General features: G+C 40.4%; 1 protein-coding gene and 1 non-coding gene across 3 annotated transcripts; one reads left to right on the forward strand and one right to left on the reverse strand.

Annotated features, from left to right (window-relative positions):
* Positions 1 to 24140, reverse strand: Fam228b (family with sequence similarity 228 member B). Of its 2 annotated transcripts, XM_021202746.2 has the most exons (9): positions 23892 to 24140; positions 23382 to 23513; positions 18887 to 18955; positions 17744 to 17935; positions 17048 to 17128; positions 8897 to 8984; positions 8654 to 8810; positions 5151 to 5258; positions 1 to 247 (listed from the first exon to the last, which is right to left on the reverse strand). In XM_021202746.2, exons 2-9 carry the CDS (start codon positions 23487 to 23489, stop codon positions 112 to 114), a joined length of 939 nt encoding a protein of 312 aa, XP_021058405.2. In that variant the 5' UTR covers positions 23490 to 23513; positions 23892 to 24140; the 3' UTR covers positions 1 to 111. The 2 variants fall into 2 exon arrangements, with proteins under 2 accessions (XP_021058405.2, XP_029396860.1); XM_029541000.1 differs by lacking the exon at positions 23382 to 23513.
* LOC115064528 lies at positions 10763 to 10867 on the forward strand. Its single transcript, XR_003844358.1, has one exon. It is a non-coding gene; the product is annotated as a U6 spliceosomal RNA (small nuclear RNA).
* Positions 24141 to 24175: the final 35 nt, after the last annotated feature.

Consider the following 24175-nt stretch of genomic DNA (forward strand, 5'->3'; position numbering starts at 1 on the left):
TTTGCCCCACCTCTGCGGTACGGAGTCGGGGGCGCGCGGCTTTGGATGTCAGCCAGTGCTGCCCTGTGTCACAACCTGAGCCCGACCTTGCCAGCTCTCACCGCGTCCTGGTTAGCTCTCATCCCTTTCTACCTCCTGGCACAGGGATACAGAATGGTGACCTTCAGAGGTGATCCCTTTGGAACTTGGGTTCTTTCTCTCCTGGAGACATGGAGCGTCATTGTCTGGACAGAAGAGCCCATTGTTTCTGCAGAGAAGGACCAGGAGAAACCCTTTTAACATTTAACTCAGTAGAAGATCAAAGTTTATGTGGTCGGTTTTTGTTTTTTTATTTTTTTTTAAGATTTATTTATTTATTATATGTAAGTACACTGTAGCTGTCTTCAGACACTCCAGAAGAGGGCGTCAGATCTCGTTACGGATGGTTATGAGCCACCATGTGGTTGCTGGGATTTGAACTCGGGACCTTCCGAAGATCAGTCGGGTGCTCTTACCCACTGAGCCATCTCACCAGCCCATGTGGTTGGTTTAAATCCACATTTTCATGAAAAGAAAACTAAAAAGAACCTTCTTGTCGGGCATGGTGGTACACGCCTTTAATCCCAGCACTTGGGAGGCAGAGGCAGGCGGATTTCTGAGTTAGAGGCCAGCCTGGTCTACAGAGTGAGTCCCAGGACAACCAGGGCTACACGGAGAAACCCTGTCTCGAAAAAATTAAAAAAACAAAGAACCTTCTTGCTCCAGCATTAGTTTTGTCTGAAACCTCTGTGCTCTGTAATGAGTGACGGTCCTTGTCCTGAAGACCTCTCAGAGTTGTGCATTTGCTGTCCCTGGGAAGGCCTAACGACCTAAACTAACCCTGATGTAGTAAAGCTGGTCCTCCAGATCCTGGTCAGAGTGACTGTCAGGCAGCAAAGCTGTGCTCTGTAGCAGACTGCAGCTAAACCAGCCATGCTTCCTCAGCTCCCCAAGTGTTTGTGGGGACCAGCAGAGTCCCTAATGAGAACATGGATGGAGGCTGGCGAAATGGTTCAGTGGGTAAGAACACTGACTGCTCTTCCAGAGGTTCTGAGTTCAAATTCCAGCAACCACATGTGGCTCACAAACACCCGTAACGAGATCTGACGCCCCCTTCTGGTGTGTCTGAAGGCAGCAACAGTGTACTTGTTTATTATTATAAATAAATCTTTTTTAAAAAACACACAGATGGAGCACACATACAGGTATCTTTCACAGGATCTTTTTCCTGTGCCTCATACTGTTCAAACCTGTTGTTATCTATGCTGCTTTAACACTACGTTGCACTCTAAACCCAGGTTTCCATGAATTCTACATAATACTTGAAGCCCTGCAGAAAATATGGCTGGTAACGGGGAGGAGTTAGCGACTGGGAAGAGAGAGGACAGAGTGGGTCTATCCATCCTTACTCGCCGCTCTAATAAACTCATTTTACCCATTAGGATGAACTTGAACAAGTCATTTTGGGGTTGCCAGTCCAGTTTGGAGGCAGATGTCAATTTTTTATGTCCTCCCCCCCAAAAAATTACACAATGCCTGCCTTCTCCATACCCGCTGCCATTGGGCTACTTCTCCATGCACAGAAGCTAGTCTTATTCCTTTTCGAGGGAGAACTGGCAGATTTAAGCCTCTAGTCTAAATGGAAGTTCCCAAGTACTCAAAAAATGCAATATTATGGGGGCTGGAGAGATGTCTCAGAGGTTGAGAACACTGACTGCTCTTCCAGAGGTCCTGAGTTCAATTCTCAGCAACCACATATTGACTTGTAATCATCTATAAGGAAGGCTGGCACCCTCATCCGTCCTGCAGGCATATATACAGACAGAACACCATGCACATAATAAATAAATAAATAAATAAATAAATAAATAAATAATGCAATATTCTTATCTGGGTCATACTCAGAAGTTTATGAAAACAAATCCCCCCCTTTTTTGTACCATTGATAGAAATTATAGTTAGATGTTCATTTTGGGATAAACAAGATGACGCAACAGGTAAGAACACTTGCTGCCGAGTCTGATGGCTTGAGTTTGTTCCACAGGACACACATGGTGGAAAAGAGAACTAATCTAGCAAGTTGACCTTTGAGCTCTACCTGTGTACTGTGGTACACACTGCATGCTCACTGTCCCCACTCCCTCCCTCCCTCCCTCCCTCCCTGTCTTCCTCCCTCTCCTCCTCTCTTTCAATAGATATAATAAATATATAGATAGATATAAATAAATATATATAATAGATATAAATAGATATAAATAAATATAATTTAAATGGACTATTATTTTTGTTTTGTTTTGTTTCCAGACAGAGTTTCTCTAGGTAGCCCTGGCTGTCCTGGAACTTGTTCTGTAGACCAGGCTGGCCTTGAACTCAGAACTCAGAGATCCTCCCACCTCTGTCTCTCGAATGCTGGGATTATAGGCGTGCACCACCACTGACTGGCTTGGAATATTATTTTTAAGATGCTAGTTATCTAAAATCTCACTCAAATGCATTTACTGTCTTGGAAAACATGGCGCTTAGCGATTATGGAGGAGTTGGCCCCTTTGAACCCTGATACACAAATAAATAGGGCCTAGTTTCAACAGTTTTTTATTCCTCGTTTCTAGCCCCTATCCAATGAACAAAAGATTGTATTATCAAGCTGCACAGTCAGAACCCTGAGAAGTCCACAAGAACCAACTCTACCCCAAACACTATCTGTTTCTACTTAGTTTTTCTGGGACAAGGAGGCTGGTCTCAGACTCTAGGATTCAGCCTCCAATGTTGTTGGATGACAGGTGCATACACGAATCCAGTCCAATCTCTTTTTACTTTAAATCACTAATGCCTGTGAGACAATTAAGCACAGCAATGCCAAGCATCTCCAATATCTCTCCAGCTTCTGCCACACTGTATTTAATTAACCACATTCTTGGCTTATTCCGGGAATGTAGAATAAAGCTAACTTCAACACATTAAGTAACGGAGAATTACAGTCCAACCTCCTATAAAGAGGAAGGTAAGCTCTATTCTGTTCTACCTTGCTAGGTTTTTAACTTTAACTCTGACCTTCGGTTAAAGTGATGTCTTTTAGGACACTCGGAGGTGTGCAGTCGTCTGCACGATCTACTGTGGAGCACTGCCATCCCCAGACCAGTCACAGACACTCCCACTCTCACCCCAGACCAAGCTTTCCCTAGTGTTTTGCTTTCCTTATCACTCACATGGAGTAATCAGCACATAGCGTGTGGGTTTTAGTGTACTGAGCATGATGGTTTGAGTCCATCCATGGTGTAAATCGGTAATGTATCCTCTGAGTATACAACACTGAGTTTATTTGTTCATTAGCTGATGAGCATCCAGTTTCCAGTGTTTGTGAATAATTCTGCTGTGAATACACTTAAAGCCTGCAGGTAGATCTATTTTTTTTCATTTCTTCTGAATATAAACCTAGCAGTAGGCTGGCATAGTGATATATGCCTCTGATCCTAGCACTCAAGGGGTAGAGGCAGGCAGATATACTGAGCTACATGTAAGAACTCTGTCACACACGCATGCCCGAGCACACACACACACACACACACCATCCAAATAGAATCCTCAGTAGAACTTGTAGCCCACATGGTAACTTTGTGTTTGCCATTTTAGAAAACTGACAGGTTGTTTCCAAAAGACTCCGCACTATCTTACAGTCTCTGTGGCAATGATGGGAGATCATATTATTTATAATCAAACTATAAGATGTTATCTTTCTCTACAATTAGAGTAATCTCTACCCTCACACAATTTTCTCACACAGGATCTTGCTATGTATCCCAGGCTATACTCCAGATCTTCCTGCTTCAGTAGTACACAGGTCTGTAACTTCAATTTTTTCAAATCCTATTTTTAATGACGGCTCTCAAATGCTTTAACCTCCCTTTTAGCCCACCACCCACCAGAGATAGTGGAAAGAAAGGATACATGGGCAGTGGACCTGTTTAGAAAGGTTCTTTGGAGCAACTTCCATCTGTGTTGTCTGGAAATCAGCAGTTCAGTCCACAGGTCAGCAGCAGCAGCTCCATCCACTTGCAAACACTTCATGGATACACCAGCAGTTCAGTAGCGTCTGGATAGCAAACAGGAATCAGCAGCGGAGGCACTACCTAGCAGAGACAGCCAGGCCTCAGCCTTGGCAGGAGTCAGCAGGAGGGACCAGGAGGAACGCCAGGAGGTCTTGGCTGTGCCTCTCTCGGGGAAGCGAAGATCACCGAAGAGACCCACAAGCGTTGCACAGCCAGCTCTATCAGCAAGCCTAGCTCAGCCCTCAGCACTGTCCGTCGAGTCCTATTTAAACCCTCCAAACATCATGAGTCCTCCATGGGTCTTGCCTCAGCACGTGCATCTGTCTCAGCTGACATCACTCTGCCAATCAGCCTGAGTCCGCAGAAGCTGCAAGAAATTGCAGCACACCACCAGAAGTTTTTTTGTACATTTCTCTCTATGGAGTCCCAACAAATGCAGCTCAACTACACAATGTATGGTGAACCAATACATGTGTGTTGTTAGCAAAGAATCCTTCATCACATGTCCTTTCACACGCTTGCTTTAGCAGAGCATCCTCTCCTGTGTCTGCTTCAGCGAAATGCTCCTTCACGAGTCTGCCTTAGTCTCTCACCCGTGTCCACTTCAGGAAAACACTCCTTCATGTGTTTGCCCCAGCAACACATCATCAACACAACTGACTCTCCAAAGAACCTTAAGTGTCCACTTCACAGGTGTGCCCTACCACACACAGCTCTTCTGTATGTGTGAACTGTCTGATTTTAAGTCAGTGCATAGTTAACAGATCTCCCATGGTCAGGCGTAGTTCTGTGAGCCTGCTGCACTCTACTGCTCCTTCCACTCTAGCCACACCTACAAGAACTAGTCTCACGCTCAGACTCTCACAACTTCAGTACAAGCTGTCAACCATTTCCCAGCCCCTGTCATGCTTTCTGCTTCTGTGCTCTTTACTCCTTTAACCCATAAAAACCAAAGAAAGTTACCTTACCCTGAACATTGTTGAGGCCTTGGCCTTAATGCAAGTGACCTGGAAGGGTGATAGGGAAGGCAACACAGCCAAACATCTTAACTGAAAGGACAGCAGGTTTATAGAATAACAGGCTTACTTGTAAATGACCATCATTTCTTCCTCCCGGTATTCCAGAAAATTAGGCACCCTTTTCAATGGACTCAAATCAAAACTACTAGCATTAAAATTCATCTTCACTTTCAACCTTTAACAAGAGAACATGTGTCAGAATGTTGCAAAACAATGCTAGTTTACATTTAATTATTATTAATTATTGCTAGAAACTGACTGCCATAAATATGGTTCAAAATACCATTACTTAACACTGCTGTTCCTTTTCAATGATACTAGTTGCTTAAGAGGTTTTGAAACCCTAATGGAGATTGATGTGTTCTTTGTTCTCTGAGAACCAAGATTAGGTGGGCAAAGTTGAAATCCTCCCTCTATCCTCAGGGAGCTTATACTCTAATGTAAAAAGAAGTCATACCAGCACTCGGGAGGCAGAGGCAGGCAGATTTCTGAGTTCGAGGCCAGCCTGGTCTACAAAGTGAGTTCAGGACAGCCAGGGCTATACAGAGAAATCTGGAGCTTGCCCAGAAGCTACTCATCACGTTCAGGCTTAAATATCAGATCTGTCTAAAAAAACAAAAAAAAACAAAAAAACAAAAAAAAAAANGGGAAGAGAGGCCCCTTGGTCTTGCAAACTTTATGTGACCCAGCACAAGGGAAGGCCTGGGCCAAGTAGTGGGAGTGGGTGGGTAGGGGAGCAGGGGCCGGGGGGGGGGGAAGAGTATAGGGAACTTTTGGGATAGCATTTGAAATGTAAATAAAGAAAATAATAATTAAAAAAAATCACCTAGGGAGACAACCCTGGAGATAGAAAATCTAAGAAAGAGATCAGGAGTCCTAGATGCAAGAATCACCAAAAGAATGCAAGAGATAGAAGAGATAATCTCAGGTGTAGAAAATACTTAAAAAACACTGACACAAAGTCAGAGAAAATGCAAAACCAAAAAGCTCCTAACCCAAAGCATCCAGGAAACCCAGGGCATAATGCAAAGACCAAACCTAATGATAAAAGGAATAGAAGAAAGTGAAGATTCCCAATTCAAAGGGCAACTAAGCATCTTCAACACATTTATAGAAGAAAACTTCCCTGACCTAAAGAAAGAGATGACCATAAACAAAAAAGAAGCCTACAGAAGCCAGGAAATGGTTGTGCACACCTTTAATCCCAACACTTGGGAGGCAGAGGCGGGTGGAATCCTAAGTTCAAGGCCAGTGTGGGCTACAGAGTGAGTTCCAGGACAGCCAGGACTGCATGGAGAAACCTTGTCTCCAAAAACCAAAACCAAAACCAAAACCAAAACCAAAACCAAAACCAAAACCAAAACCAAAACCAAAACCAAAACCAAAACCAAAAAGAAGAAGAAGAAGAAGTCATAAAGCCAGGTGTGGTAGAGCAGGCCTGGTTCAGCATTAGTGGCCAATAAGCACGATGCCCTCCATTCGGGATACATGTTCCGACTTCCAATTTTCTCTGACTTTCTTTTTGGCCCTCCAAGTACTGAAACTATATAAATCTTTTCTTTTATCGCATCAATGTTTTTATTTTATTTTTCCACCATTATCCTGAAACCCTCACACAACATCCCTACTGAAAAACAAACCAACAAAACCAAAATCTTGGGGCTGGAGAAATAGCTGGACGGCTAAGTTTTCTCCAGAGGGCTGGCATGTTTCCCAGCAGCCACTCTGACAGCTCACTGTTACCTTGTAACACCAGCACCAGGATGGCCAATACTCTCTTCTAGACTCTGCAGGAACCTGCAGCATGCTCACAGATCCATGTGCAGGCTATAAAGTAGAAATAACAACATCTTTCTAAAAAAAAAAAAAACTGTCCAGGGGTCTGGAGAGAGAGATCAGCCATAAAGAGCACTGGCTTCTCTTTCAGAGGACTCAGGTTCAATTCCCGACACCTACATAGGCAGTTCACAATTGCCTAAAACTATCTCTGACACCCTCTCCCGGCTTCTGTGAGCAGCATACACATTGCACACTTTCATACACATATACATAAATAAAATAAATCTTTGTTTCTCAAAGTCTATAGAGTAGTAGAGACAACAACTATAAGAATACCCAAACTTAGATCAACTTCTGACCAATAAACCGAGTTTCCCAATACTACTGTGTGACAAAAGAGGCAGGTCAGTTTCTAAAGAAAAATACTGAGTCTGTTCTATTTTTCCATCCTAAATATCTAATATTCAATTTTTAAAATCTAAAATTAAGGTCAGATGTGCTGGTGAATGCCTTTAAACTCTGCACTTAGGAAAAAGAAGCAGGAAGATCTCTAGAAGTAGGTTTGAGGCTAATCTGATGTACATGGGAGTTCCAGACCAGCCCTGGAAACAGTGGGAACCTGTCTCAAAAAGCAAACACACAAACAAAACATTGGGAAGAAGAGATGGCTCAGCAGTTAAGCATAGTGGTTCTCCTCCAGGGGACCCGGGTTCAATGCCCAGCACCCACATGGTACCTCACATTGAACTCCAGGCTCAGAGTATCTAATACCTCGTCTGACCTCTGTAGACACCAGGCACACACCTAATGCATGAACAGACATGCAGGCAAAATACCCATATACATACAAATTTTAAATTATAAAATCATAAGACATGCAAAATAGGTAAAATAAAATGCTCAGTGAAGATATAGAGCAATCAACAGAACCAGACTGAGCCAATTCAGAAATGATTCTAATGTTGGATCTATCAAATTAGAAATTAAAGTAACTATGATTAGTATGGCTTTTGAAAAAAATCTAGTTGAAAAAGTGAACAGTGTATACATCAATGGTGAAGAATTTCAGAAAAGGTAAAAACTATTTAAAAATCTAATGGAAATGCCAAATATCGTGATGTCACAGATGATGTATTTGATGGTTCATCAGTAGACAGCACACACAAGGACACTCAATGGACTTGCAGACAGCTCAGTAGAAATCATCTAACCAAAACATGAGAAGAAAAGGTAAAGTCAACCAATATCAAAAGACTTACAGACCTGAGGACATTATCCACAGCCACAAATAGATAGACTTGTGCCTAAGAAATATTTGAAGTGATTATGGTCTAGCCTCCCCCCCAAATTAATGAACTATATAGCTGGGCATGGTGGTGCACGCCTTTAATCCCAGCACTTGGGAGGCAGGGGCAGGCGGATTTCTGAGTTCGAGGCCAGCTTGGTCTACAGAGTGAGTACCAGGACAGCCAGGGCATTACAGAGAAACCCTGTCTCAAAAAACCAAAAACAAAAACAAAAAAAAAATAATGAACTATATATAATGACAAAAACAAAAATGTCAGAAGACTCTAAGAGGAAAAGGTAAAATAAGCTTAGATAGCTCAGAGTCTATCTGATAAAACAAAGGCTGGGGACTCTTGAGCGTACCCAAGAAAAATATCACAGACAGAGGAACAATGAAGTACAATAGACTTTATTTTAAAAAATCATTACTGAAATATAACACTATCTCAAGAAAGAATTTTCAATGTCTGAGAAGACCACACCTTCTATTATGTCAATTATTACCTGCTCCTTTTACAAAATTCACTTTCTATATAACTCATGGGCACTTTAAGCCATCCATTTGGAGTCATACTTTGCCTTGAATTAGAAATACTCGGGAATCTGGAATGCAACTGGGCCTTCTCGATCTCTTTAAATTCTTTCATTGTATAGATTTTGCCTGCAAGAAAAATGGTGACCTAAATGAGCGTGCTTAAGCACAAGTGCCAGTGCCTGTGAGCAAGGAGCCACATAAGAATTAAGTACCAGTCTCACACTGCAGAAGGGTTCTTTTTTCATCATCCTGGTCATATTGGGCTTTTTTCAAGGGGTCACGAAACGGTGGCATGATAACCTACAAAAGAAGGATTTTTTGAGGATGGGACTTCAGTGTGAGTATTAACATTCAATCCAACCTAAGCGCCCATGTGTGTTCTTATGTCAGAAGAGTTATGAATATGGGACCTATAAACTATATGCCCTATATATTTTTTAACACATTAAAAAGCGATGGGGGCACTGACACTTCTCTAATGAGGTCATATAGCCAAAGAGGAAGGTTAGCTCTGTGTGTGTGTGTGTGTGTGTGTGTGTGTGTGTGTGTGTGTGTGTGTCCAGGGGTGTGGGAGTATTACACATGTGTTCATGTTAATGTGGGTGTATGTATATATGTATGTATATATGTGCATACACACACACACACACACACATACATGTGTATGGTTCTGTGCAGTCTAGCGGTTGATGTCAGCTGCTTTCTTCTGTCATTCTCGGCATTACTTTTTATGACAAGGTTTCTCACTGAACCTGAAGATCACTGTTTAGACTGGCTGGTCAGTGAGCTCCAGGATCCGTCTGGCTGTTTCACCAGCACTAGGTTACAGGTTTATGCTATGCCGTCAGTCTTTCACAGAGTGTTAGGGAACCAAACTTACCTCCCGTGCACTTTACTAATTAAACTAACTAAACCCAGCCCAAGGCAAGGTTAGCTTTTATTTCAAAGTATGGGTTTAGTCTTCATAAACTCTGCTGTGATTATCATATATCCCTGAATTTAAATATTTACTTCCCTTTAATACATGGAAATATATATTTATATGTTCATCTACATCTTAACACACAACCAGCAATATAATAATTATATAAAACCTAACATGATGTTCAAAATTTAGATTATTTGTAAAGCATTAAAGGATTAAATATCTTTTGCTGGTCAACATTACTAAAATAAAAACTCAACATGAGACAAAAGCGTTTGGAACCTGTCACAGTCATTAACTGGCCTGCTCCTGTGAAAGGTCACCTATGTGTCTTCCCAGTAATGCTCATCACAGTCATGGACTGCTCCTGTGAAAGGTCACCTATGTGTCTTCCCAGTAATGCTCGTCACAGTCATGGACTGCTCCTGTGAAAGGTCACCTATGTGTCTTCCCAGTAATGCTCGTCACAGTCATGGACTGCTCCTGTGAAAGGTCACCTATGTGTCTTCCCAGTAATGCTCGTCACAGTCATGGACTGCTCCTGTGAAAGGTCACCTATGTGTCTTCCCAGTAATGCTCAGACTTGTTTCCTTGGGTAGCTGTGACACACTCCATGACTATTCAGACGTAACAATGAGTAGACTGCCTTCTACAGTTTGCTTTTACACAAGTTACAGAGTGTAGAGCAGGATGAGCAAGCATTAACATGCTGGGTAGGGACAAAACAGCACTAGCATCTGCATTATTTATATGTGACTTTTGATGAATGAAGGCATAAACTTTAAAGAAAGTAACAGCAATCCTAAGATTAGTCAACAACTATGTCACATGTCCCTGTTTCTAGGGAATTAGAGAATTAGGGGGGCTGGAGAGATGGCTCAGTGGTTAAGAGCACTGACTTTTCTTCCAGAGGTCCTGAGTTCAATTCCCAGCAACCATATGACGGCTCACAACCATCTGTAATGGTGATCCCATGCCCTCTTCTGGTGTGTCTAAAGACAGTGACAGCGTACTCACATACATGAAAGGGAACTACTAAATTTTTACATTTTGGGATACATAATAATGACTAAGCTCTTTACTTGTGGACCACAGAACCCAGTTAAAAATACTGCAACCTAGTAATTCTTGAAAAAGTTTTAAAACTTATCATGCTCACTTTATCAGAACACATATTACTACTGAAACAATACAGAAAATATTTGCATGGCCCCTGGGTAAGGAGAGCACATAAAATCATGTAGCATTTCATTTATCTGTTTGGTCTAGCTGAAACAGGGACTCATGTAGCCCAGGTTGGCCTGGAACTCGTGGTGTGCCACCATGCCAATCTCTGCATTCCATATTATTTTTCTATATGTAAGAAATAAAACATAAAGAGTTGTTGATAGCTCCAAAGGACTTGTATCCAAAGGACATATATATTTACATATATATATATGAAATTAAGACTAATAAATATTTTATTAATTAAAAATAATTCTATCATATTTGAAATATCTTTTATTTTAAAATAGTATTTTCCAAAACAAAAACTTAAATAATACTGTCTTATACTTTTGTAATTTTCTTTAATGTCTTGCTTAAAATAAAATTTTTTTAGTCTGTTTCTGCATATAATCTGCTTTGATTTGTTATAGTTGAACAAGCTGAAAAATGCACATAGCATGCATATTAGGAAAGAAGCATTTTAACAGTGTTCTCACACCACTGTGGATATTCTTTTTAGTAACTATGTGTTTGTATTTTGTAAGTACAGGTACACATATGGAGGTAAGAAGTCAACTTTCAGGAATGGCTATCTTCCATGGTGACCTCAGGGTCTGAAGTAAAGTTGTCAGGCTTGTGTGGCAAGCAGGTTTCTCTGCAGAGAAACCTCATGGGACCCAGTATGACTATTTTTATTTGACACTTTATTCAAAGTTAACGAATGGTTGTTTCCTTTTTGCTTGTTTTTACTTTTATTTTATTTTATGTGTATGGATATTCTGTCTGCATGATATATTGACATGTGCTTACTTGGTACCTACAAAGGTACCAAGCGTCAGACCCTCTGGAACTGGAATTATAGACAATTATAAGCTGCCATGTGTATGCTGATAATCAAGCCATGTCCTCTGAGAGAGTACTTGCAGCCAGTGTTCTTAACCACTGAGCCCTCGCTCCATCCCCAAGTTTCCTATATGTTAGTCATGATATGGAATCTAAAGCCACACCAGAAAACATTGAGAATGAATCTTTTCCCTGTGTATGACTTCAAAGCAGAATGAATTGGTTATCTGGGAGGATTATAGTCTGAGGCATATAAGGTCTTCCAAGAGCTCATACATCTCATTGTAGAATAACAAGGCTCACATTCACTAATAGTATTGACTGCCTAGCCCGCACCGGTGAGTTTTCCAATAGTCAAATGTCTGTTGGAAAGTTACATCTTGTCACTAGTAGTGAACACTGTTATAACTTCGTTCATTTTCCAGAAAATGTCTACCAACCAGCCAAAATTTAATAACCATGGTTTGTAAACCATTCTTTCAAGTAAAAATGCTGTCTCAGAAAAAGAAGAAAACTAGCCTGCTCTGCTCTCAACGTAGCAGCCATACTTCATTTCCCCATACAGCAGTGTGCTTTCATTTGTCAAATATTACAATGGTTTGCTATGCTAAAGGAACATGATTTAACAAAATATTTCCCTATATTTATTTTTATTTATGCATACATGTGTCTGTATACATGTGTCGTGTGTGTGTGTGTGTGTGTGTGTGTGTGTGTGTGTGTGTGTGTGTGTGTCCCTTGGAGCCTAGAAGAAAGCATTTGACCCTTGGAGCTGGAGTTACAGGCAGTTATAAGGCACCTGGCATGGGAATCAAACTGGGTCCTCTGAAAGTGCAGCAAGTTCTCTTAAGCACTAGGGCATCCCTCCAGCCCCATTTTGTTGTTTTGTTTTGCTTTTTGAGATGTAGCCTGGGTGGTCTTGAACTTGAAATCCTCCTGCCTGAGCTTTCTGCCTGCTGGGATTACAGGAATGTGCCTGCATGCCCATCCCTAAGTTGAACAATTCTTGAGTACAGCTACATATATTAAATATACAGAGAGGCTGTAGACTGATACGGAAGAAGGAATCAATCCCCTGGCCTCCTAAAAGTCAGGTCCTTCCCATGCCAGGAAAGAAGACGCATTCATTTTGATTGGCCTAGGCTGTCTCTAGGCCATCAGGAACCTTATTGCTAGGAGTAAAATGAGCCATTTTCTGTACAAGGGAGGAAAGATGGTAACAATGGATAGCTCTACTTAACACACCAGAATTGAGAATAAAAACAATTATGTGTTTATGTACTGCAACAATTCAAGTGCAAGGCCTTGAAGGAGATATTACATGCATAAAGAACACAGAGTAGGACAGCAGAAACCCAGTCTCATGGGAGATTTCCCTGGGTTCTCTCATTTGAAGCCTTGGGAGAACCTGAGCAAGAGCCTGGGCTTGAAGGCATGGGGTAACAATTGCAAACCCACAAAAACAGCCAGCACTGGAGGCACAGCATCATAGGGCTACAAGGATGAATAGTGTGACCTTAAAGCTGTCCCTACCAAGAGTTAGAAGGCTTTGGGGACTCTTCTCTTTTTTTTTGTTTTGTGTTGTGTTGTTTTTTGAGACAGGGTTTCTCTGTGCAGCCCTGGCTGTCCTGGAACTCACTCTGTACACCAGGCTGGCCTAGAACTCAGAAATCTGCCTGCCTCTTCTCAGGACCTACTACAAAACACAGGTAAGAGACCTATGCATATTGAATTTCTGTACATTGGGTTGAATTAATATTCGATTTCTCCATGATTCAGACATATGGAGAGTCAATTAATTCTAATAAAATGCCTCTCAAAATGAAAAAAAATCCTTAATGGCATGAATAAAAAAGTCACCTTTGTAATAGTGGGTATCAGACACGAGGCCTTACACAGGCTGAGCAAGCATTCTACCACTGAACTCATCCTTTTTATTTATAATTTTAAAAATTGTATAGGTGTGTGCATGCATGTGGAAGCCAGAGGTCAACCTTGGGCACTCCTTAGAAGCCATCCTCCTTGCTTTCAGATACCAGGTCTCTCATAGTGACCTGAGGCTCAGTGATTAAGCTAGACTGGCTGTTCAGTGAACTCCAAAGATCTGTCTTGACCTCTGGGAGTGTACATCTTCATGTCCAGCTTTTTATATGAATGCTACAATTGACCTAAGTTATCTAATGTTTGAGCAACAGACATTTTACCAGCTGAGCCATCCTAGACCTCTTTTTTATTCCAGGGTGTCTGTACCATCCCAGGTTAGACTTTAACTTGTGGCTCCTCATGGTCAGCCAAAGGAGTTACAATTACAGAAGAGCACAACCATACCCACATAAAAACTTCATTAATAAATTACTTGAGTGAGTTCCGGGACAGCCAGGGCTACACAGAGAAACCCTGTCTTGAAAAAAAACAAAAACAAATTACTTGAATGCAACCATAATTTTTTTCAGACAGTCCTAGATGTGGTACTGCAGACAGACAGATGGATCTCTGTGCATCCAAGGTCAGCTGGGTCTACATAGTGAGCTTCAGGACAGCTAAACAAAACTATACAGCGAGATCCTGTCTCAGAAAGGGGTGGGGGGACAGAGGTAGAGCATAGGTTTAGCAGTAGTTAAGAGCACATATTGCCCTTCCAGAAGTCCCGAGTTCAGATTCCAGCAGCACTCATGTTAGGCAGATCATAACAGCCTGTAACTCTAGCTTCAAAGGATCTAATGCATTCTTCTGCCTTCTGTGAGCACTCACATGCAGATATCCCCCATACAGAATACACACATATAAACTTTAAAGGACATCTAAAAAATAAAAATTGATTGTGAAATATGGTAACTATAGTTAATATTAATGATCTATATTATTTCAAATTGCTGAAAGTGGATCTTAAGTGTTCTCTTTAAACGGTGGTAAGTGGAGCCAGTAAGATAGCTCAGGATTCAGGCTTGCCACACAAGGAAGGAGAGAACTCATTCCCAAACTTATCCTCTTAGCTCACCACACACCATGGCAATGCATGTACAGACATGCCATATACACACAATAATAATAGAAATTTCAGAAAGTGATATGTGAGCTAATACATATGTTAATGAACTCTATTTAGCCACTTCATTAAGAATTTCCAAATAACATATGACAAAGTACAATATCTATTTCTATCTATTTTTTAAATGCAAGAGAGTAATGGTTCAGCTAAGCATATATTAAAGTTGTTTCAAAATGTAAAAAAAAAGTAGTTTGCATAATCAAAAATTTAGCTGCTCTTCCAAGAATGTAAGTGAAATTACATTCATTTTTGTTGTATATGACAACATACTTCTTACTATAAGCACAATCTGGTAATGGGACACATCATCCTGTGGTGGGAACAGTTTTACTGCCATGGCTTTTGATCCTATGAGTACAAATTCATCACAATGGGAAAAGCAAACACTTAGCACTGTTATGGAAACAGCTGATCCCAAGTGTCCACAGAACTCAAGCTAAGAACAGCTACTAAAATCCCAAGGATTCAGATTACTTTAAAAAGAAAATATGGAATTCAGTTGAAACTACATTGTAGATGTCTGTGTCCCTTCCTTAATTCATATGTTGATAACTAATCAGCAATGCAACAATGCAATGTCATAAAGGGGAGGACTCTTAGGACTTGATTAGATCAATGGGTAGGACCCTCCTGAAAAAGGCTTGCTTTGTTCTTATACCATGTGAAGACATATTGAAATTGCCATCCTTTAAGACTGGTCTCCACTAGACACAGGATGTGTTGACAGCCTCATCTTACTTCTTAGCTTTCTTGGTTACTTTTCTATTAATGTGATAAAACCCATGACAAGGAAATTTATAAAAGAAAGAGTTTAACTGGGCATACAGTTCCAAAAGGCTAAAAGTTTATGATGGCAGATTAAGGACACAGAGGTACATGGCTAGAGCAGCCACTGAGAGCTCACATCTTAATCCACAGCCACAAAGCAGAAGGCACACTGAGAACAGCACTGAATCTTTTGAAACTTCAAGCCCACCCAGTGGCACAGCTCCTCCAACAAGGCCACACTTCCTAATCCTTCCCAAACAGTTCCACCAACTGAGGACCAAGTATTCAAATATACAAGTCTATGAGGTCCATTCTTGTTTGAGCTACCACACTAGCCTTCAGAATCATGGACAATTACTTTTTGTTGTTTATAAATTACATAGTCCAAAGTATTTTGTTATAGCAGCAGAAATTGACTAATAAGAGAATTAACAACTCTGGTTTCAAGTCACAGCTCCACCTCTATGTTAGTTACCACTTAGTATGTTTAAGACTAAACTCTAATTCCCAACTATGAATAGGGTCTATAGCAAAACACACACACACACAAATTCAGAGGAAGGGGGGGCATTGTAAAAATACCAGTAGATTAAAAGTGTCTTATGACCCAAGGCAGTTTTATTGGGAAGTTCCTTTGTTCTATAATATCCACTATTAGTAAAATATAAAAAATAGATGATAGTTTCAGTATATACACCCTATCATGCAGACAGTTTGGTAATATGAACTTATCAATTCTACTTCTAGTAACTTGCACTAAGGAAAAATAGAACCTAGCTACCGAGATAGGGATCATAAAATCATTTGTAAGAGCATAGCAAGCTGTGGTGAATGACTAGAGACTCCTGTAAGGTCTGCTATTCACAGCTGATGGCCTTCAGAAATGACCTATCTGTGTTGTACTGCCTCGGCTTGAATTACCTTACAAAGCAGCAGTGGAGATGAACGTAAGAAACCGTAGGGCTAGGGGTATAGCTCAGTGGTAGAACATATGCTTAATATATAGAAAGAAAAGCAAACATTTGGTTAACACCAAATTAATTAATTAATTAATTAAATCCAGAAAGGTATATAAGAATACAAGCAATTAGTTTTGGGTGATAAAATTTTCAGTATTTTTTAAATCAGTTTTCTCATTTGTTATAAGAGTGTGGTAGTGCATGTTTTTAATCCAAATACAAGGAAGGCAGAGGCAGGTGGACCTCTATGAGGCCAGCCTGGTCTATATAATGAGTTCCAGCACAGCCAATGCTACAAGAGTGACCCTCTGTCAAAACACAAACAAACACACAAAATAAAAGAATGTATTACTGTTGTAGCAAGTTTTAAAGTTTTTTAAAATGTTTAAATAAGCATTTCCTATTATTCAGTTATTATACAGAATTTTTACGTTTTCTAGAAATTAACTCATCTTTGGCCTTTGAGTTATTTATTACTTTGTAATATATGAAGCTAGGAAAGCACTTTCACAATGCTACTAAACTTTCATAAGTCACTACAAGGCAATGCATATGTTACGGCTGCTCAGAACAACCAGACAATACTATCACAGTTAAGAAACCTGCCTACCTTCAGAAAATTGGGGTCCTCTTTGCTCATATAAAAAGGATCGTATTCTTTTGGATCATAATGCTCTATAAATGCATTTCCCTATAAAAAGGAAGTAAAACCACACATAAGAAAGAGGTACACGAAAAGAAGAAGAAAAAAAAAGATAGAAAGAGGTACACAATTAAATTTGAGGATATCAGAACTCAAATGTTAACCAGTTTGAACCTCCTACCCCTCAGTTATAAGGGACAAAACTGAGGCATTGAGCTCCAGTCCCTGTCCCACACAGTTCCAGTCTTATATAAAACAGCAGCATCAATAACATCCCTTCATACAGAAGATGGCTCAGTAGGTAAAGGCCCTTTACCACCATCGGACGACTTCTGTTCAATCCCCAGAACTAACACAATGGAAAGAACTCAGACTTCCCTGCAAGCTCATGAACATAAACACACACACATGCACAAGCATGCACACACACACACACACACACACGCACACGCACACGCACACACACACACACACACACACACGGAGGTACATGAATAAATAAATACAATTTAATTTTTAAAAGAATATACTATATATATATTAGAGTATAGATCAGATATAAATAGAAGAGAAAGAGGCAGACTATTAGGATAACTAAAGAGAAAGTGAAGAAAGATTGATTTTTTAAACCAGTATAAAAAGTATATAACAATCTCTTAGTACCTTCTTATTTGAATGTTTCAAAAAATTGTCTAATTCTTGATGTCTCCTCTTTTTAATGTTCTTATGTGAATGAACTTTTTCTATAATTTTCTTCTGGAGAGGATCTGCCACACGTTCAACCCACTTTTTATACAACATCTCTTTTCTTCTTGTGTTTAAGAAGTCATGATGATGTAAATACTTATCTAGTTCCTAGTAAACAGTGACAGAAAGACAAACATATCTTCCTGAAGCTTTTATATCCTAAAATTGTATAAGATTCAATTATTCCTCAGAACGACCCATTCATTCACCTTTACCTTTCTCCATTTGGCACACACTGCCAAAACCAAGGCTACATGGACAATGGAGCCAACATGCCCACCCTTCCTGATAACAAATACACGGGGCATGAGATGAGTAGGCCGGTACAGACACTTGTCACACAAGCATGGCCACCTGAATGTGATCCCAGAACCCATATAAAGGTGAAGAAGAGAACAAATTCCACAAAGTTGTCCTCTGACCTGCACATGTATGCTGTAGCATGTGTGTTCATATAAACATATCATACACATATACACATCTATAATAATAAAAATAAAGGGCTGGAGAGATGGCTCAGCAGTTAAGAGCACTGACTGCTCTTCCAGAGGTCCTGAGTTCAAATTGCAGTAACCACATGGTGGCTCACAACCATCTGAAGTGGAATCTGATGCCTTCTCCTGGTGTGTCTGAAGACAGCTACAGTGTACTCATATAAAATAAATAAATAAATCTTGTAAAAATAATAGTAATAAAAATAAAAGATTTATTTAAACAAAATAAATTAAATATACTACACATTGGGAGGAGAAACAACATAAGCAATATACTATATATTGTAAATGAAGTCATTCTAGAAGAATCATTTTATGTTTGCATATATACGTGAGTGCACATACCTGCCTGTGAAGTGTTGAAGAAGCCCTCTGAAGTCCGGGAGCCTGGCAACCACTAGCACACCCTCAGAGCTGTCCTCCACTTAACCCCAATTGCTAATGGGTACTTTTAGTTTTATTTTCTATATTATCTAAAACTTTGAACTTTACTCAAAATTCTTGAGTAAATACTACATTGAAAGTGAAAAAAATATTTAAGATGCATTTTGTAGCCAATTCTTACCTTCATTATATAATTTTCTCTATATAAAATTGATTGAACAGCTGCATCAGTATCTTCTTTAGCTAAAGCCTACAAGAAAAGAATTAGTCCAAAAATCAAATCTTAAAAGATCATTAGCATTATCTGTGCCTATCATACTTTTATGTGGCAGGCATATCCCTGAAGCGTTCTCTGTAAATCCAACTTTCTGTATCACGAAGCTCTTTTTCAAATACTATTTTGATCTTTCCGCTCTTGGTTACAGCTCATTCCAAGGTAAGAAATAATTCATCTCACAGATATTTTCTGTCCAAGGACAGTCAAATGACTTTCCCAGAGCCATGTCAGTTTGAACCATCTTCTCCCATACCTGATGAAATGTTTTCACCTTCCTGGGCTAAGACAGATATGCACAGGCCTCTATTTGAGGCATCTTAACTATAGAAGACAGACTATTCTTGCTGTACATTTAATGTAAGGCTATGCCAGCTTAGCACCACCTTAGGCAAAGCTATGCCTAGAAACAAACACCGAGATATAACAGCATAAGGTCTAAAGGTGGGTGCATTCTATGTCATACTCCCCTGCTTACTTTTTGATTATAAATTTGCCTGTTGATTTGTTTTTGAGATTGCTTTTTAAAAACTGAAATGTAAGGATCGTGGATAAATTGCATAATGGATTTTTATCTACAAAATTACAAGAAATGTAAAAGTATTATTAAAATGTGGCTGGATCTTTATAAAATTTAAGAATAGAGTATTGAAATACAAAGACATTTGTCCTTAAAGTCTTCCTACATTGTTTTAAGACAGGATCTTATAATGTAGCCCAGGCTGACCTCAAACTAGTATCAATCCATTCCTTGTCTCCCAAGTGCTGGGAGTACAGTCCTGTGCCACCAACCTAGTCCATCTTATGTTCCTTAACTAATTTTCCATGACAACTGACCGGTTGCTTAGTACACTGAAACATTTTTTTTCTCAAAGGCAATAGGAACATAAATATAACAAATAAATGAATAAATACATTTATCATTCATGAAGATCTTGTAATCACCTACTAAATTTATGTATTTTTGTGTAGGTTTAATGGAGTTTTGCTGTTGTTTGATTTTGAGTCAGGGTCTCAATATATAGCCCTGGCTGACCTGGAACTCACTGTGTACCCCAGGCTGGCCTCAAATTCACAGAGATCCACCTGCCTCTTCCTCCTGAGTACTGAGATTAAAGTGCATCCCCATACCCACTGGACCACAATTCAAACTCAAATGTGTGTCTAATATTTTTTAGGGAACAGGATCTGGCTATGTATTTATAACATGTCCTAAAACTTGCTCAGAAGTCTCAGACTTGTGATCCCCCTGCCGTAACCTCCTAAGTGCAAGGATTACATGTGTGAAACAATACCCTTGACTTCACAATTTATTCTATTTATTTTCTTTCCTCCTTTTGCACAGAAAGTTGCTGATTCTGACAAGACTGCTGTCCTCAAGTAATATTGATAGTGGATTGATATTGTAGCTCCAGACCAAAAACAATGTATATGTGTGTGTGTATGTATGTATGTGTATATATATATATATATATATATATATATATATATATATATGGAGAGAGAGAGAGAGAGAGAGAGAGAGAGAGAGAGAGAGCAATCTGAAAATCTGAAGACACTGGAGCATGACCAAAAGGCTCCACCTCCTTTTGCCAAACTAGTTTCAACCAGAGCTAGTGGAGGTAGCTAAACCTCACACACATGTGATCGCACTGGTTGAAGAATTAGAAAGCACAGTTCATGGCAGTTATGGAAGGCTTTCTTCCCTAACAGTGGTGGAGATGAGCCTGATTCACACTAAGCAAACGCTCTCTCACTGAGCCACCTGAACTGTCTGTGAACAGGGCTTCATGCAGCCCAACTAAAGCCTACGAAGAGTAAAGCAGTGTCAGCGGCTGCTAACTGACAAAGTTTAGAGCCTGAACTCTGCAAAGTCAATTACCTGGTAAATTCAATATTCTTTATGACATAAAAGAAGCCAGGTCCTGTATAATGCCTATCATTCATAATGTCTAAAATAGGAGCTAAAATTACTAGATACAGAGGAAAAGGAAAATGTGACCCATACTTAAGAAAAAAAATCAGCAGAAACTGGGATGGTCCATATCTTGTAACTGAAAGATAAAGACTTCAGGAGTACAGCTTCATACACAAGCCCTAATTCCAGTTATTCTAGGTACTAGGGAGGCTGCTACAAGGAGACAAAGGATTGAAGACCAGGCTATGCAATACAGTGAGGTCCTATCCAAAGAGAAAAGTGGAGAGGGATATTTCCAAAAAATGCTAACAATGAATAGACAGACTTAGCAGACAAACAGAAGCAAGAAGAAAAAAAAAAAACAGTGGAAAAATCCAGTTCTTAAATTTTCCAAAGAAACAAGTTTCCGTGAGTTTATCAGAAGATTGGGGATGACATAAATAAGAATCAGTAAATGTGAAAGTATATAGCATTAGGAATAATTCACTTCAGACCCAGACTTAGCAACATGTGCCTGGAAACCCAGCCCCAAGAAGGCTGAGGCAGGAGGACTAGAATTTGAGGACAGCAGAGATAACACAGAGACCTTGTCCAAGAGACAAAAGGGAGGGAAGGAAGTGGGGTGCCAAGGGAGGGAAGGGAAGAATACCTGAAAGAAGAAGGGCATTTTGGAACCTGTAAGCCAACAGATACAAGAAATCCAATAAACTTCAAGTAGTGGAGAAATTAGAGCCATCATACATTGCTGGGACTTTATAATGAAATGGCACAGCTGCTGTGGGGAATCTCTTTGCTGGTTTCCCAAAAAGTTATGTATAGAGTTATTTGACCCAGTGAGTCCAAGCCAGTGACTTACAAGAGAACTGAAAACATGTCCAAACTAAAAGTCATACACAAATGTTCCTGAGAGCAATGTTCATAACAAAACCCTAGAAACAGTTTAAATGTTAGTCCACTGATGCAATAAAATGTGGTATCCATGCACTGTACCAGGACTTCATCATAAACAGCATGAAGTAGGGACTAGAGAGGCAGCTCAGCGGTTAAGAGTGCCTGCTGCTTGGGAAGAGAGGCCCCTGGTCTTGAAAACTATATATGCCCCAGTACAGGGGAAGGCCAGGGCCAAGAAGTGGGAGTGGGTGGGTAGGGGAGCAGGGGCCGGGGCAGGGAATAGGGAACTTTCGGGATAGCATTTGAAATGTAAATGAAGAAAATATCTAATAAAAAAAAAAAGAGTGCTTGCTGCTCTTCCAGGCGGGAGTTCAGTTTGCAGTACACTCATCAGGCAGCTTAAAACCATTCCAGCTCTACCGAGCCCAACACCTCCTTCTGACCTACACCAACACCTGTACACAGATAATGTATAACTTAAAAGACCATGATACAACACGGATGAACCTGGAAAGCATTATTTCACATGAAAGGATCACATATTACATAGGACTCAATTGTATAAATTTCTAGAACATGCAAATCTACAGAGTTAGAAAGTAGATTACTGTTACCAATAACTAAAGGGCAAAGAAAGAAGAGTGACTGCCAATGAATATAGTTGTTTTTTTTTAGGAATGATGAAAAAAATTCTGGAATTAAGAGAGTGGTAGAAGTTACATATCCTTGTGAATAGACTAAAAAGGATACTGAGCCAGGCAGTGGTGATGCACGCCTTTAATCTTAGCACTTGGGAGGCAGAGGCAGGAAGATTTCTGAGTTCCAGGCCAGCCTGGTCTACAAAGTGAGTTCCAGGACAGCCAGGGCTATACAGAGAGAGAGAGAGAGAGAGAGAGAGAGAGAGAGAATACATAGGAACCAGGCACTCTGGAGGCAGAGGCAAGCAGATCTCTTGATTTTTTTTCAGACCAGCCTGGTGTACAGAACCAGTTCCAGGACAGCCAGTGTTATACAGTGAAACCCTGTCTCAAACAAACAAACAAGAAACAAAACAAAACAAAAAAGAATACATAAGTTTTCACTGCATAAATTTTTTTTAAAATAGGCAAAACCATAATGAATGGTTACAGGAAATGAGGGAAGTGTGAGGGGGGTACTCCAAAAGAACTCGATGAGAAAACTGGGAATAGTCAATGTGTTTATTATCTTGATATGTGAAAATGGCTTCAGGAACATACACATGTTAAAATTTATCATTATGCATTTCAAGTGTATATTTCATACCAACTATACCTTAATAAAACTCTTTAGGAAAAAAAATACAACATATTGAAGTTTAAGTACAGCGCTTCTCGGCCTTTTGGCTAACATCAAGTGAAGTTTAAGTAGGTTTTTAACGGCTTGGTTATATTGTTAAAATTTATAATCAATGGTTTATGATTCTACTTTAAGCTCTTAAAAAGTAAAGTAAGTAACAAAGTTAGAAGAGCAAAGGGGATAGATAGGGTCTATCCAATAGAGTAAAATAGAAGAAAAAACCTTATGCACAAGGCACCTCTCTAAGCAAGGACCTCAACAGTCAGACAACTATACCTCCATAAAAGAAAGCGACTGTGGTTCCAACCATTCTTTGGAGCTCTTGAGCTTGGGGAGTGTGCCAGTTACCATATCATCTTGGCTCCTATTTTTCATTGTGGTCATCAAGTAACAGAGTCCCTAGAAAAGCTAAAATAGCATTTATTTTGTAATTAAAATTCACAGTAATTTTCTCTGCGGTTTAATCAACACTCATGACCTTGGGCACTTATGGAACGAGTCTTGGAAAACTGCCAGTCCATGTGTCCCTTCCAGTTGGCTTGAAACAGGGCTCTCTTGAAACCCTCCTGGCTAGGAATCTAGTTCCCAGCATTTTTCTAGGTTTGATATGACATGAATGTTGAGTTGTCGCTTTCAAGCTACTGACAAATGAACTCGGAGAAAGAAGGGAATCTGGGACCTTCAAGATCCGAGAGATCCAAAGCCCTCCCCGGGGCCTGCATGTGAGGGAGAAGGGGACTTGTGGGTCTGCGCCCACGATGGATCTAGGGTACCAGGCCCGCTCACCAGGGAGTACCCGGTCCCAGATTCGCGAGTCGCCGGCTCCGAAACAGACCGCGTGCGCGGGCCGTCCTGCCGTGCAGGCTTCCACAGGCCCTTCAGCCCCCTCTGGCGGTGGGCAGGCCCTTCGGCTCTCTGCACCACAGCCTGCGGCCTCAGCCCGAGACCGTGGATTCAGAACGCGCGGGCGTTCGGACCTCTGTCTCCTGGGACGCGGCGGCGCCCCCACGCGCCCCTCGGCCAGCGGGGAAGACGAGAACGCGCGCGCACCTCGCGGAACAGCACGGAGG

Source organism: Mus pahari, chromosome 7, assembly GCF_900095145.1.
Source record: "Mus pahari chromosome 7, PAHARI_EIJ_v1.1, whole genome shotgun sequence".
NCBI classification, from domain to species: domain Eukaryota; kingdom Metazoa; phylum Chordata; class Mammalia; order Rodentia; family Muridae; genus Mus; species Mus pahari.

Bases quoted from the DNA above. Each gene is read 5' to 3' on its own strand.
- Fam228b (XM_021202746.2), bottom strand. From the start codon at position 23,489: ATGACCACAATGAAAAATAGGAGCCAAGATGATATGGTAACTGGCACA. The intron at 17,936-18,886 runs GTAAGAATTGGC...ACTGTTTACTAG, and splicing joins GAGAAAATTATATAATGAAG to GAACTAGATAAGTATTTACA. The intron at 17,129-17,743 runs GTACTAAGAGAT...TCCTTTTTATAG, and splicing joins TGAAACATTCAAATAAGAAG to GGAAATGCATTTATAGAGCA.